Source organism: Ailuropoda melanoleuca, chromosome 4, assembly GCF_002007445.2.
Source record: "Ailuropoda melanoleuca isolate Jingjing chromosome 4, ASM200744v2, whole genome shotgun sequence".
NCBI classification, from domain to species: Eukaryota; Metazoa; Chordata; class Mammalia; order Carnivora; family Ursidae; genus Ailuropoda; species Ailuropoda melanoleuca.
This window is the reverse complement of record NC_048221.1, coordinates 23656112-23670243: the sequence shown is the minus strand read 5'-3', so window position 1 is coordinate 23670243 and position 14132 is coordinate 23656112. Positions and strand designations below refer to the sequence as shown.

The 14132-nt window shown below is 37.0% G+C and overlaps 1 protein-coding gene across 1 annotated transcript in view; it reads left to right on the top strand.

Moving 5' to 3' along the window:
* Nucleotides 1-14132, top strand: part of ERC2 (ELKS/RAB6-interacting/CAST family member 2) — a 919611-nt gene that overhangs the window by 357089 nt on the left and 548390 nt on the right. Inside the window, exon 7 of the mRNA XM_034658488.1 lies at nucleotides 13442-13609. Within this exon, the coding sequence (XP_034514379.1) occupies nucleotides 13442-13609 (168 nt within the window). The remainder of the gene's footprint in view (nucleotides 1-13441; nucleotides 13610-14132) is intronic.

Sequence of the window (14132 nt, the reverse complement as noted above, 5' to 3'; positions counted from 1 at the left end):
GTTTTTCCTCTTGTAAAGCTTGCGTACTTTCCATTACTCTGTCTGCTAGGTCACTAATTCACTCCTCTGCTTCTTCCATCAGGATTCATTCTATCAGGCATGTTTCTCATTTCTTTTATTGAGCCCTTTATCTCTGATATGTTATTCCTTATCTCTTTGTTAAGTGTCTCACTTATTCTTCCACTCTTAAGTTCAATGAATGTTCGTATAAATTCTCTATCACGCATGTTACATATCTGTTTTGTTTTGATCTCTGGCCATGACCTTGTCCTGTTCTTTCATTTATGTTAAATTTCCCTGTCTTCTCATTTTGTCTAAGTCTCTGTGCCTGTTTCTTTGTGTTAGGAAAGTCAGCTACATCTCCTGTTCTTGAGGGTAATAGCCTTATGAAGAAGAGGTCCTGTAGTGCCCTGCCATGTGGTGTCCCTTGTTCCCCAGGGTCTGGCACTTCTGGGAATATCTCCAATGTGTGCTGCCTGTGCTCTGCTGTTTTGTCCTGGACACTTTGTACTTTAGTCATTGCAGAGGCTCTTTTTTGCTTGTTGCAGGCAGTGTTTGGACACTGGCCTGAATGGCATGTTTTAACTAGGTGTGCTCTGGTCTGCTTGTGAAATGAGACCTGTCGCCATCACTGCTGGAGCTCTCCCATAGGGATATTTGGTGTGAGCAAGGGTTTGGGCTGATCTGGGGGGAGGGGGCCTGCTGTGCTGGGACTGAGGCACGTGTGACTAGGTGTGGTTCCACTGGAGTGTGGAGTGTGGGGCTTGGTGTAAGCAAGCTAGGTAGTGAGTGTCTGCACTGGGCTGGTTCCCAGAAGTGGACCTGTACTAATGCTGAGGGGCATGGGAGGGAAATTGCATCAGCCAATTCCTTTGTTACCAGGGGTGTCTCTCAGTGAGTGCTGTCTCTGTGGATGTGCTCCAATGTTCAGAGCATTTTAGAAATGGATAGAGAATAGAGTTATTATTTGCCACTGTGTAATATAATATATGGCTGCAAATAGTATATTTTGTTTTTATAATATATATCATTTATATGTAAATGTGTATTATATATAATTAATAGGTTAAGATATGAATTTGATGAGTCTAGCTTAAGAAGCTCTGTGTATAGCTATTACTCTTACTTGGCTTTGAACAATGTATTAATAATATATTAGATAAAGAGTCATAGCAGTTATAATATGTACCACCACAGTAATTCTTCTAGGAAAGATTGTGCCCTTGCCTGTCTCTCTAACTGCAGCATTTCTGCCCTGAGAAGAGGTCAGTTGGAAAGGCAGATGATCAGTTGATTTTCTGGGAGCTCTGGGCCTGATTGGATTTACCTTATTCTAAGTTCCCCAGAGCAGTCAGTGAGATGCCCTGGTTAGCTTACAAGTGTAACTGACTAATACTAATTTAATCCTTGTTTTTAATCACCTATGCAACTGAGCATATAGTAGACATTTAATAAACTCTTACTTATTTGCCTATGTGTTCTTCCAGAAATATTCTATGTACACATTAGCACATATTCCTTCTGTCGTTACCAATTGGAAACGTATTGTACTGGAACCCACATTGCATTTTACATTTGGCTTTTGCAAATATTTCCTACAGTTTGCCTTTTGTCTTTTTTCATGAAGACATTTTCATTTTTATTTAATCTTATTTGTCTGTCTTTTCCTTTATGGTATTTAAGCTTTTTCTATTGCTCAGAAAGTACTTCTATAGAGTACTCCCCCACTTATCTGCAGTTTTGATTTCCATGGTTTCGGAAAGTAAATAGGAGCTTAATGGTATGTCACGATGCCTATGTCACTCACCTCATTTCATCTCATCACGTAGGCACTTTATCAACTCATGTCATCACAAACAGAAGGGGGTGAGTATGATAGAAAAAATATTTTGAGAGAGAGAGGAGAGAGACCACAGTCACATCAGTTTTATTAAGTATATTGTTATAATTGTTATATTTTAACATCAGACATTGTTATTAGTCTCTTACTGAGCCTAGTTTATAAATTAAACTTTATCATAGGTATCTATGTATAGGAAAAAACAGTATATATAGAATTTGGTACTATCTGTGGTTTCAAGCATCAACCGGAGGTTTCGGAACATATCCCTGCAGATCAGAGGGGACTAATATACTTCAGAAATAAAAAGAAGAGCCCCCATATTTTTTTCTAGAATTTTCATGGTTTAATTTTTTTACATCTAATTCTTTATTAGGAATTTATTTTTGTGGTTAGAAGTTAGGTAAGGCATTATCTTTATTATTTTTGTAAGTGGATAGTCAGTTTTCAGTCATTATTAATTAAATAATCCATATTTTCTTTATTGACTCTAAATCTCACTTTTATCATATATTAAATTTCCATAAGTATGGGGCATCTGGATGTCTCAGTCGGATGAGCATCCAACTCTTGATTTTGGCTCAGGTCATGATCTCAGGGTTGTGAGATCGAGCCCTGTGTAGTCTGCTTGAGGTTCTCTCTCTCCCTCTGCCCTCCCCCTGCTCTTCTCTCTCTCTCTGTGTCAAATAAATAAATAAATAAATCTTTAAGTTTCCATAAGTATATGAATCAATTTTGGACTTCCTTTTTTTCCTTCTGCATCAATGCCAAACTCTTTTAATTACCAAAGTTTTAAAATTTGTTTTAGTATCTGGATCACTCACTTTCAGGCATCATAAAAATTTGGGGTAGGTGATGACTTTAGACTTTGAACAGAATTGTGTTGGTTTATAGAGGTGGTACCTGAGTCCCTGAGAAGCAGGTGACTTCCCCAAAGGCCCCACCTCCAGGTGCCAGCAGAGCCATGAGTGAACCTGGAAGCAGACTTGTGGAGTGAATCTTGAACCAGAAGATAGGGCTTTAATGCAGTCTACTGAGTTAGCCTTACAAGCCCTCAGAGCTTCAGTATTTTTACTTGTAAACAATACCTCCCTTCCAGGTGGCCCTGAGAAATGCATAAGACACTCTGGTGCATCACCTAACACACTGTGAGGCACAGGTGACATCTTAAAAATATTTAATTAACTCTGAGCCAGGGCCTTCTGAATCTAATTCAGTGGTGTGTCCTCATTTCACCACACTCAAACATCTCATGTCTATGCCATGCCTTAAAATTTGATGGCTCAAAGATACTCGAGAATAATCTTTCCTAAACATTTCTGAAGGATATTATTATATGTTCTTAGAAAAACAAAGGTTTTGCGGTTAAACAGATGCCAGAAAAGGTGAGTTACATAAGATCTTTGTTAGGGTATGTCAAAACATAGTATGCTAATGTCCACCATAAATTACGACAGCTAGCCACATTTCCCCAGTTAGCTTGATCATGGAACACACCTCTATTCCTCCATTTAATATTTACACAACACCCAGGAAGCTTTCAAAGAATAAATACTGTTTACTTAGAGCAGGTTGTTTCACACTTGGGAAGAAAAAGAAATTCCTTTTAAAAGAAAAAAATGAAAAGAATGTTATAGACATTCAATATTGCTTAATGTAATAATTATTACTTATGTTACTTAATTAGGCACAAAGATAAGACTAGGCATGTCTATAACTCTTACAGAACTATGAAGCCAAATCAAAATTACACACTAAATGAAAATACAGTGCCAAAGCCTATAAAATTTAAACTAATGATATTAACTTTATATGGAAAAGGATTATTTGCTGGACATTAATTTATACTTGATATGACTATGATGCCAACCATTATGGCTCAGGTGCTAGTTCAGGAGGTCTGCATAGTGCTGTTCTGTGTGTTACCCTGCTTTCCTCACTGATTGCTGTTTCTGTAGTTCTGATGAACCCCTTGTTTACATGGCCATCATGATGTCCAATGGCAAAAATTTTAAGGTAACATATCAGAGAAATAAGAAGTCCTTCTGTGCTTTCTCCATTTTACCCCAAAGGAATCTTAAATGCAAACACAAAGGCAGATATTGAAATCTCTTAACAATTTTTGCTTATGAGGGGTTGTTTACATGATCCAGAATAAGTTCATTTTAACTTTTGAGATAATCATCAAAAAGAAAAGACAACATAAAACAACTCTTCAAGGAAACTCATGTATCCTTCAACACAAGTGCCCATCTTCCTGGAGTCTGGGTCTTGATTTGAGAGACATGACTTTAAAATATGGGTTTAATTCATTTTTAAATAAAATGACTACAGTTCCCAATTTCTCAGTCATTGACAAACAAGTCAAGTATACCTAGATGGAGATTATTTATTTGGATTTATTGAAAAGCACTGACCTTGAGATCACAAAATTATTCCTTAATCTTGGTACTAAATTATCAGTGATTCAAGTTCTTTGGGCTTCAGTGATAGTTTAGAAAGTTCATGATATATCTAAGTAGAACCAGTATTTTAAAATTTTATGTTAAAATGCATCTTCTTGTTTAAATATAATGTGCTTACTTGAAGGGAAGTTGCAATATGAATGATACATGGTGTTTTCTTAACTTGTTTTTTTGATAGTAGTGAATATTTTGAAGATGGGGTTTTTAAATGTTAGGAGGTACTAAGATTGATAGCTTTGCAAATTGGTTTTAAGTATTTTGAATTTATAACTATCATCATGTTGCAAAATAACATTGACTTTGGAATGGCTTACTTCCTTTTGTAGTAATTCAAAAATATTATGACAGCTATAGTTTTATAGTGAGCATAAAAACCAGTGAGGTAAGTTCAATGAGGTAAGGTTAGTGTTGGAAGTTTTATTAACAAAAACTTTAAGTATTAACACATGAGTTACAATTCCCATGTGTTTTCAGAAATTTGCTGGAACTGAACTGAACATTAAATTTTGAACTTTGGACTAGTCACTTAAAACCACCTAATTTTAGTGTAAGAAGTAGCCAAAAACTTAAGTATGAAAACAGGCTTTATAAAGTTGGCTGGGTTATTAACCCACATATAATATGAATTCTTCCATGTGGGTGATATGAAGCACTCTTAACCAAGCATTGTTTTCTTCAAGTAGGTGGCATGTGGGTCTTGGGTAAAATTTTTTGACAGGTAGGTAAGACAAAATGCATCTTTACAACCTGAAAATCTCAACTGTGTTATTAACAAGCTGGTGATTGTAACTTAACTTTTATAAGCACAGCATGTGGTTATACAATACTAAATATCCCTGAATTTTATTTTTTGAGTTGAAATTGTATAAGGGAACAGACTTATAATTTAAGAGAAAAGTATATTGTAAATTATGAAGCACTTTATAATACAGCCATTATTGTTTCTTTCAGTGCTATCTAAATACCTTAAAATATAATATAGGTTTTTCCCTTGGTCAAATGCATAAGCTTTTGGTTGCTAAAGGAAAGCCAGCCCACAGAAGCAGAACCATATAGCCCTATTTTTCCCAGTCATTATCAGTCTACTGACTGCAGTGATCAACAGGACAGTAAATACATCATTGACATTCGTCTTGAGGAACTTAAGGGCATTTTAGAAATGACCAAATCTCTTGCTACTCATGACTGTGTGGAGAAGAGAAACCTTAAAAATAAAGATAAAAAACCAGGAATCTTTTTAGGAAAGGGATATCTCTTGGTTTTCAACTGTATTGATGTCATCTTTTTACAAGTGTTTATTAACTTGGTCTCAAACAGTTGCATCTAAGTAGGAGTTAATCTGTAAGTGGGCAGTAGATATCCTAATTAGTCTTTTGGAGGAATGTAGATATAATTACAGGACTGCTTATCCACACAGAAGTTAGACTGTAGTTGAGGTTCTATTGTCTTAGGGTCCTCCAAGTTATATAACCATTTACCTTTGGATGTTTCCTTGCATCTCATACTATGCATAATGTAATCTCAGACTCTTGATTTCCTACCCCCAAGTCTGATTCTCCCTAGTCTTTCCCTGCACAGGCAATAATTGCATTATCTAAAGAGTTACTCCAGCCAGGAATTATTTTTGATTCCTTCCTTCCTTTCATCTCTATACATACAAACCCTCAGTTCTGCCAGCTGCCTCTAATTGTATCTCAAAATATATCTCAAGTACAGCCATGGTCTTCCTCTCTATCACCTCCATCCTTGTGTGGCAGCTACTGTCTCTCCTCTGGTTGACTGCTGTAGCTCCCTACCTCTCCCCAAACTCTATTCCTGCCCCCTGTCTGTTCATACAACAGCATCCAACTGTCCCAGGCATGGCCAATAAAAAAGACTATTTGGCCTTTAATAATTTTACTTTCTGGTTCAACAAAGTATTCTATATTCACCTTGTATGTTTCTTGCCACAGATCTAAAATTAAGCATTTCTACCATGAAACTGATTTCTTTTAGTGAGATATGGTTTTTAAAGACCACAGTCTGGACATTTTGGGTAGGTGCTCACACTTTTTCTAAGCCTGTCTTTTTTAAAGATTATCTATTTATTTGAGAGAGAGAGAGAGACAGGGTGAGAGAGAGAGAGAGAGAGAGACATGCATGGGATGAGGGGCAGAGGAAGCAGCAGACTCCCTGCTGAGCAGGGTACCCAATGTGAGACTCAATCCTGGGACCCCAGGATCATGACCTGAGCCAAAGGCAGATGCTCGACTGACTGAGCCATCCAGGTACCCTTTCTAAGCCTCTTTAATGGACAAAGTTAGAAAAAAATTTTTTTTAAAAGAGAATATACATCATCTGTTCATACTTATTAGTATTACAAGCCTTTTTTTAAAGACCCAGGTTTATTCAAAATTATCTTGAAAGCAGTGGAGCAGGTATAAAGCACAATGGATTTAAAGATCAATGAAGACCATTTAGTGTTCCAAGATTGCACAGTAAAGAGCAGTTATTGGTTAAATAAACCATTTTACTGAATATCAAAGTGTCTGTCCAGGTTTGATTTACAATAGCTGATATTTGCTAAATCATGAATTTTATTATTTTGTGTATATGCACATATACATTTTTACCAATAAATAAAAATATCCACAAATTAGCCTTTGTCGTTCCAGTTTTTTATAAATATTTTACATAGGCTTTTAGATTTTATATTTGTATTACTTCCCACTTATTCTAAAAATTGTGTTACTGATGATATTGACATAATACTTGTTTGCTCTACTGTACCCCCAACTTCACAAATATGTGGTTCAATAACTCATAGACCTGATGGCCTTGTTAAAATGTTGTATCTCTGACCTAGAACAATGCATGCTACAAAATCGATTCTTAATATTTGTTAAATGAATGTGTAATTCTAGTTACTGTAGATTTAAAAAAAAAAGCTCCTATGGAGAGGAAAAATCTGAAATAAAAATAGCTGCAGAAATCCAAGAGTAGAAGGGCATAACTCAACCAAGCATAGTGTAAGAGATGGACATAGTCTTATCTATATAGCTGGTATATGATGGTGCAGCTGCTGAAGGACATTTTTTCTGAAAGGCAACTTTTGCTGTAATTAAGGATTGGTATAAAAAGAGTTTTTAAAAAGCAATGATTATTCTGAATTCTTCTCTTCAACAAGATCCCAGATAGACCGTGCTAATAGAATCACGAAGCCAGTTAGATCATTGGCAATCATGTGGTTCTCTTTGGTAAAGATCAAAACCTCTGATGGTTAGACAAAGGAGGGCTGTAGGATTCCCACCCCGTGACCTTGCCTTTTGGTAGTACATCACAGCCTCTCAGAGTGCTCCTTCAAGTTCCAGCTGTCTATCCTTTTGAGGCCACAAATGGTTTACACTAGCTAGGTCAATGCGACGATATTTTCTGGGTAGAGCTCAGCCAACCTTGTTTGCTGTTGGGCCATAATCCTCCCTGAAGCATTTATATGCAGGGGATATTGAAATCTAAAGTTTGAAATTTTTGTGCTTACTAGTCATAGACCTTCACTGTTCAATATGGTAGCTTGAGCCATATGTGGCTATTGAGCACCTGAATTGTGGCTAGTCCTAATTGAGATATGCTGAAAGGGTAAAATAAATGTTGGATTTTGAAGAAGACAGGATGTGAAATACCTCATTCATATTTTTCATATTGATTACAGGTCAAATAATGTTTTGGATATAGTGGGTCAAATTAAATATATTAAAGTAATTTTACCTGTTTATTTTTACTTTTTTTACATGGCTACTAGGAAATTTAAAATTACAGATGTGGCTTGCATCATATCTCCATTGGACAAACCATCTTAAATCTTGCTCTTGGAAGAGTAGGAGTACTTGTGTAGCATTTCTAGCCAATCCACACGTCTCAAACACCACTCACATCACCAAGGAAAAATCACTCCTCACATCAATTATGTTAATTGACCAAATTTCAGGTGTTCGTCAAATATAAAGAATATCTTGGAACTTTTGGTAGCTGACTCTGGCATGTCAGCTTTTAATTAAAGTCTTTCATAGGCTAATTAACTACCCCTGGAGAATTTATTTCCAGTTGGGAAATACACCCATCCACCCACCTACCTTTATACCCCTCCACACATACACACACATATCATAGAGTATATGCTGAAATATTTTAATGTAAATGACAGACAATATAACACCCTGCTACATGTTAGAGCACAAAATCTTATTTGCTGAGTCTCCACTTTTCTTGAGGGCTGCTGATTAGCAACCTTTATTGCATTCCTACAGTATATAAATCACTGGGTTAGTAGTTGTAGAAAGCAGAATAGTATAATAACAATAGCAAAGATTTATTGAGTGTTTCTAGGTGCCAGGCACTGTGCTAAGTGCTTTGCATGTTATTTAATTTAATCCTCAAAATAACTTGATGAAGGAGGTATTGTTATTATCCTCATTTTGCTTCTAACACCTTATTGTGTTCCTGACATTTGGAAGACCTGTGGGTAAGTCCATGGCCATTACCACGATTGCTTGAACATATATATTTGCAATGCAGAGACTTTTGCAAAACAGAGTTGTCCACTTGGGCCACTTGTCTCTGCAAATGGAAGTTCAAACCAACGTGCTTTAGGGGATTCTTCCTCTCTGATCTCTTTCTCTCTCCTCCCAAGATCTTGACCTTTGACCCTAGTGTCCACTCCCCAGATTCTGCTACTTGCTCTGTTTAGCTCTGTCCTTGGCTTTCTGTCATTCCCCACCCCGCCTTCTTTGGATTTGGGGTTAAAGGGATAGGGGAAAGTAGATTTTGAGGTCCTACAGTAAAGGGAGGAATAATGGCCCTTTTTCTTTTAGGTTTATAGCAATCTCTTAGACCAACAAACCTTTCTAGTTTTAAGGTGCTTACTCCTTAGCAAAACCAGTGGAAATTATAATAACTTCCTAGTGGTTTGACAGATTATACTATAAGTCCAACCCATGTTGAGGGTTGAGGATTAGAGCAGCAGAAGGTAGGGAGTGATCCTGTTTCTCATGGTCATTTGGATCCAGATTTATGGGGGTTCTGCCATCTTGTAGCTCCACCATCTGGAAAATGTAGCCTTCAAGATCTCTGAGTAAGGTAAAGAGTGTGGGGATGGATGGACAGGAAGTGGCATATGTCACTTCTACTTACATTCCATGAATAAAACACATACCCCCATCTTCCTGCAAGGGGCTGGGAAGGGAGATCTTCCCTGGATTCAGGAAGGAAAGGAGAATTGGATATGAGTGAGAACTAGTGGTTACCACTACAGTAAGTTTTCGATTTTAGGTTATTTTTAGTGTTTGTGACTTTGGAGGCTGTGTACATTATGCATACTTTCAACTTGAAACTGTCTCCCCATTTGAATGATTGCGAGTTGAATCAAATTCAAATATACCCTTAATCCAAGTCGGCTATTAGGAAAAACAAACAAATGAAATTTTGAATGTGAAATAAAACTATATTGGGAGTTCTGCGAGTGTTCCAGTTTCATATTCTTTTAAAGTTGTTCTTTGTGATAGTGTGTTTATTCAATTCCTGAAGTGTTGTCAAGTAAGTAGTATTTAATCTGTGAAAATTTTCAAGTGGCCGCTTTTTCCCTCTCAAGGGTTTTTTTTCCCCCTCAAGTGTTGCTGTAGTCATTTTAAGATTGAAATGAACCGTTTGATTTTTAAAAATTATTTATGGCACATCAAGTAGCACTTAGTGTTTGTTCACAACATTGAAACTGTTTCTGAAGCCTGTGTAAAATACCAGCAGAAAGGTTGGGAGGCTTATGTATAGCACTTCTAGAAACATACCTCACCATTGGAACTGCTTATAATTCCTGGGTGGTGACATAAAGATTAATAATATTTAACTCTGATTTTGGCAATTTTTGCCAATTTTATTGCCATGGACCTTTTCTTTCAAGTTATTACCTGGAGCTGAAGTGATAAATGTTTCATGTTTTATACTGTCAGATAAAAGGTTTAATTTTCATATGTTACATGCTCTTACACACACACACACACACACACACACACACACACAAATGCACATACAACTGGATCAGAAGGGAATGAGTAATCCTAAAATGAAAAGATTGTCCTAGTTTTAACATTAGGTGACTAGTTCCCATGCGGTTAAATCATATGTAAAAATTGGAAATTCAACCTATGGGTCTTTGTGCGCTGACTATATCATACACTTCTAATTTTCTTTTGTTTTTCTGGGAAATGATGGTGCTCTTTGCCTTGCCAAGTTTTATTATTGAGTCAACTGCCAAAGTTTAAGAGAGAGAGTCAAGACCCTTAAAATTATTTGGTGTTGAGTGAAGAGGCAGAGAAAGGTATTTCATATTCCCAAACATTTTAACTTTTATGTCTCTACCTGATGTTGGAATATAATCTAACCTTGAAGGCTTTTCTGATTCTTTTATAAATGATGTACACTGTTGAGTGAAATCTGAATATTTGTGAGGGGAACTCCATTTGGAACTATAAATTCTAATTTTTAATCAATTGTATTCTTTCTTTCCTGATCTTCCCTGTATTTAAACTTTTGCACATCAGGAGGCCTGTGTGCCTGCTTGTGGTTTTGCACCATCTGGAAGTTAAAATTTGATTTTAGAAATGATGTCATACTTGCTTACTGCAAACTGGGCTAATGTTGGTTGAGAATTGGATGCAGTTCAGGTCAAAGTTTTATTTAAAAAAAAAAATCCTTAAACCTTGTGTCTTGATTCTAGGAGACTGCAAAGCCATAAGCGTAGCCTGAAGTGATTGAAGGTCATGATTCAAATTCCTTTGAAGCTAATAAATGCATTTGGGTGCATGGAAAATAAACTCCCAAACAGAAGACCATCTAGAGTTTGGGTGTTGCGAGCAGTGTGTTGATCATGGCATCCTTGCTCTCTATTTGACTCCTGGAGAAGCATTCTTAAACCTAGGGTTTTGTCTCCTCTAGGCTCAGGAAGATGTGACAGGGCACTAATAGATCACACATGGCAAGAAGGCACAGTAAATGTTAAGCATATTATTTATTAACAAATGTTAAGCATATCAATTTATCAAGTCTCTTTTTTCTAAACTCTCTCCAGCACCACTTACTACCTCCCATATTGTAATTTATTTATATCACAGTTTTGGATGTTGAGTGTTTCCCGTAGTCCAGATATAGACCATCCATCTTTGATAGCTAGAATGCAGGGCTAATGGGACCCACAATTTCTTTTCAAATTCACACTGAGTCCTGGTCAGCCGGTGGGAAATCTCTGCAATCGAATGTAGCTCCTTATAACCACTACTATAATCTGGAGTGCCATCCTTTATGTATAAACTAAAAATCACATTTCTTTTTTTGCCACATAGGATGAACCCCCAAAGAGAAGTACTGATGTTATTCTAGGTTGGTAGATGGAGATGACTTTAAACAAAGGCCACTTGAGAATCTGGGATGCTTAAGCTTTAGTGCAGCTGGCATGAATTTTCATTGTCAAGAGAAAATCCCCAGGACATGGGTATCCCCTTCACTTCCCAGCCCCTAGATTTCTATGGCCCTTATGTAAGAAGAGGCACAGCCATCAGATATTTAAGGAATCTGCTGTTTTCACCCTGTGCGGTTACAGGGTGACCATGTCCATCTTGTCTCAAATGTGCTTGGGGTCCTTCTGCCAACTGGGCTTCAAGCACTTGTTTCACCCCTTTCCTTGCTGGGACCTCTTCTCTGGGACAGAAACTAGAGAAACTCTCTACTCATCAACCTTCCATCATCCTTGACCTTTAGAAACACAACTTTGGTGCTCCTTTCTTGGAAAGGGGTAAGAAAAGGAGTTTCTACTCTGACAGCTTTTTTGTTTCTAATCATCATCCTTCCCTGATGCATTCTACCGAAGACTGATTCTTGTCTTTAAAATCGTAAAATGTCAGGCACTTAGGGGGTTCCAACCTTTTTGTTCTGTGGATAGGGAAACTGAGGCTGGAGGCTGTTGGGGGAGTTATTTGTCCTGATTCTCTTAGCTAGATCGAAGCAGAATCCAGCCTAAAACCAAAGTGTCCTTTCCAGCGTTCCAAGTTGCCTTTTGAGTCTGTGTCCTGATAGTATTTACATATCTATTTATTTTGGCTTACTATGGTATTCCTGCCTCTTTTTAAAAAAAATTTTTCGTGTGTGTGTGTGTGTGTGTTTTCATCCAAATTATGTTTGTTGGTAGTATAATAGAAAAATGCTCAACAAGATTTGTGATGAGATGCAGCAGACCCTTAATTACCTCTATTCCATTTCTTCTTCCCCAATACAACCTGTTTTAACTCTTTTTGCCTGGTTGTTTTGATATCTCTAAGTAACATGCTTACCTCACTACTTCTTGATTGTTGATGTAGCTACTGTCTATCAGATTTCTGGTATGGAGGGTGAGGATTAATCTTCCATTATTCCCAACTCGCACATCACCCATGTAAACTTTTTTTTTTTTTGCACATGGTCTTCAGAATATTAAGTATAAAAAATAAAGCTTATGTTTCCTCACTTTATTACTGACATTTGAAAAGCAGGAATTGTAATAATCTAATTTTTGAGCTAAGGTAGAAATAGGATTTTTTTGTATCTTTTTTTTCCTTTAGTATTTGGAAAGCAGTCTTTCATAACACTGGAGAGTGGTCATTTTCATAGCATTTCCTTCCTCTTGGCAACCTGTATTTTTCTAATGCAGGAGTGTTTCTCTGCTTGTCAGTCTTGTTCTTCCAGATGTCCGTGGCATGGCTCATTGTGTTCTCCATACTCCTGGAGGATGCTGGAGAGCATGAGCAGTGTTCTGCCCTCCCTGCACAACGGAGTATCAGTGTGCTTGTTTTCCAGCTTATGGATTCGCAACAGGGAGACATACTACTTTTTCATGACACATTATGTTTCATATATACCTTATATTTAAAAAAGTGTCACTGTTCAGATACATACACAACAGGACTTTAAAGTAGATACAGGCTGTTAAAGCACATGGCATTGGGATGAGCATGAGCAATGGTTTGACCATGCTGTGCTGAAAAGGCACACTGATGCCCCACTCCCTGCCAGGATGTGATGGATGGTTACTGATGACTGCTGTGTAAAACTGCCCCTTCTTTCTTTTTCCTGACTTCAGGTAGATGCGCTGAGGTTACGACTGGAGGAGAAAGAATCTTTTCTCAATAAAAAAACAAAACAGCTGCAGGACCTCACGGAAGAGAAGGGGACACTGGCTGGAGAGATTCGAGACATGAAGGATATGTTAGAAGTGAAGGAAAGAAAAATCAATGTGCTTCAGAAGAAGGTGAGTAACTGACATAAGCCCTTTAGGTTGGGGATTGGTATCATCCATGTGTTGTCATTTCAGGGAAATTTTTGAGCATATGGAAGAGAACAAACTGTTTTTTTAAGCTTTTAGATTAGGAAGTGTAAACTTTTAACGTACTGGTATTTAACTTACTGTTGGTTGTATCATGCCATTTTTAGCCTGGCCTGATGAATTTTCTGTTTGATTGCCTGAAAACTAAATGGTGATGATTCTTTTTATATTTTCCAGCTGAAACATAGAGATAATTATACAAATTTATATATACATCTAAAATAATAACAAGTCTAGGAAAAGTTAATTAATTTTTTTTCCTTATGGAGGGTTGAGCAATGTATTCTGTGGGTCTTAAAGATATTTTAGATGCCTTTTTTATTTATGTAAATTTTAGTACATCTTACTTTGCTGAACCCACACTGATTTTTTTTTCTTTTTGGTGGGGAAAGACTAACGTTTACACCTATTACTTAATTGGAATCAGTGAGAGAATATATAATAAGTT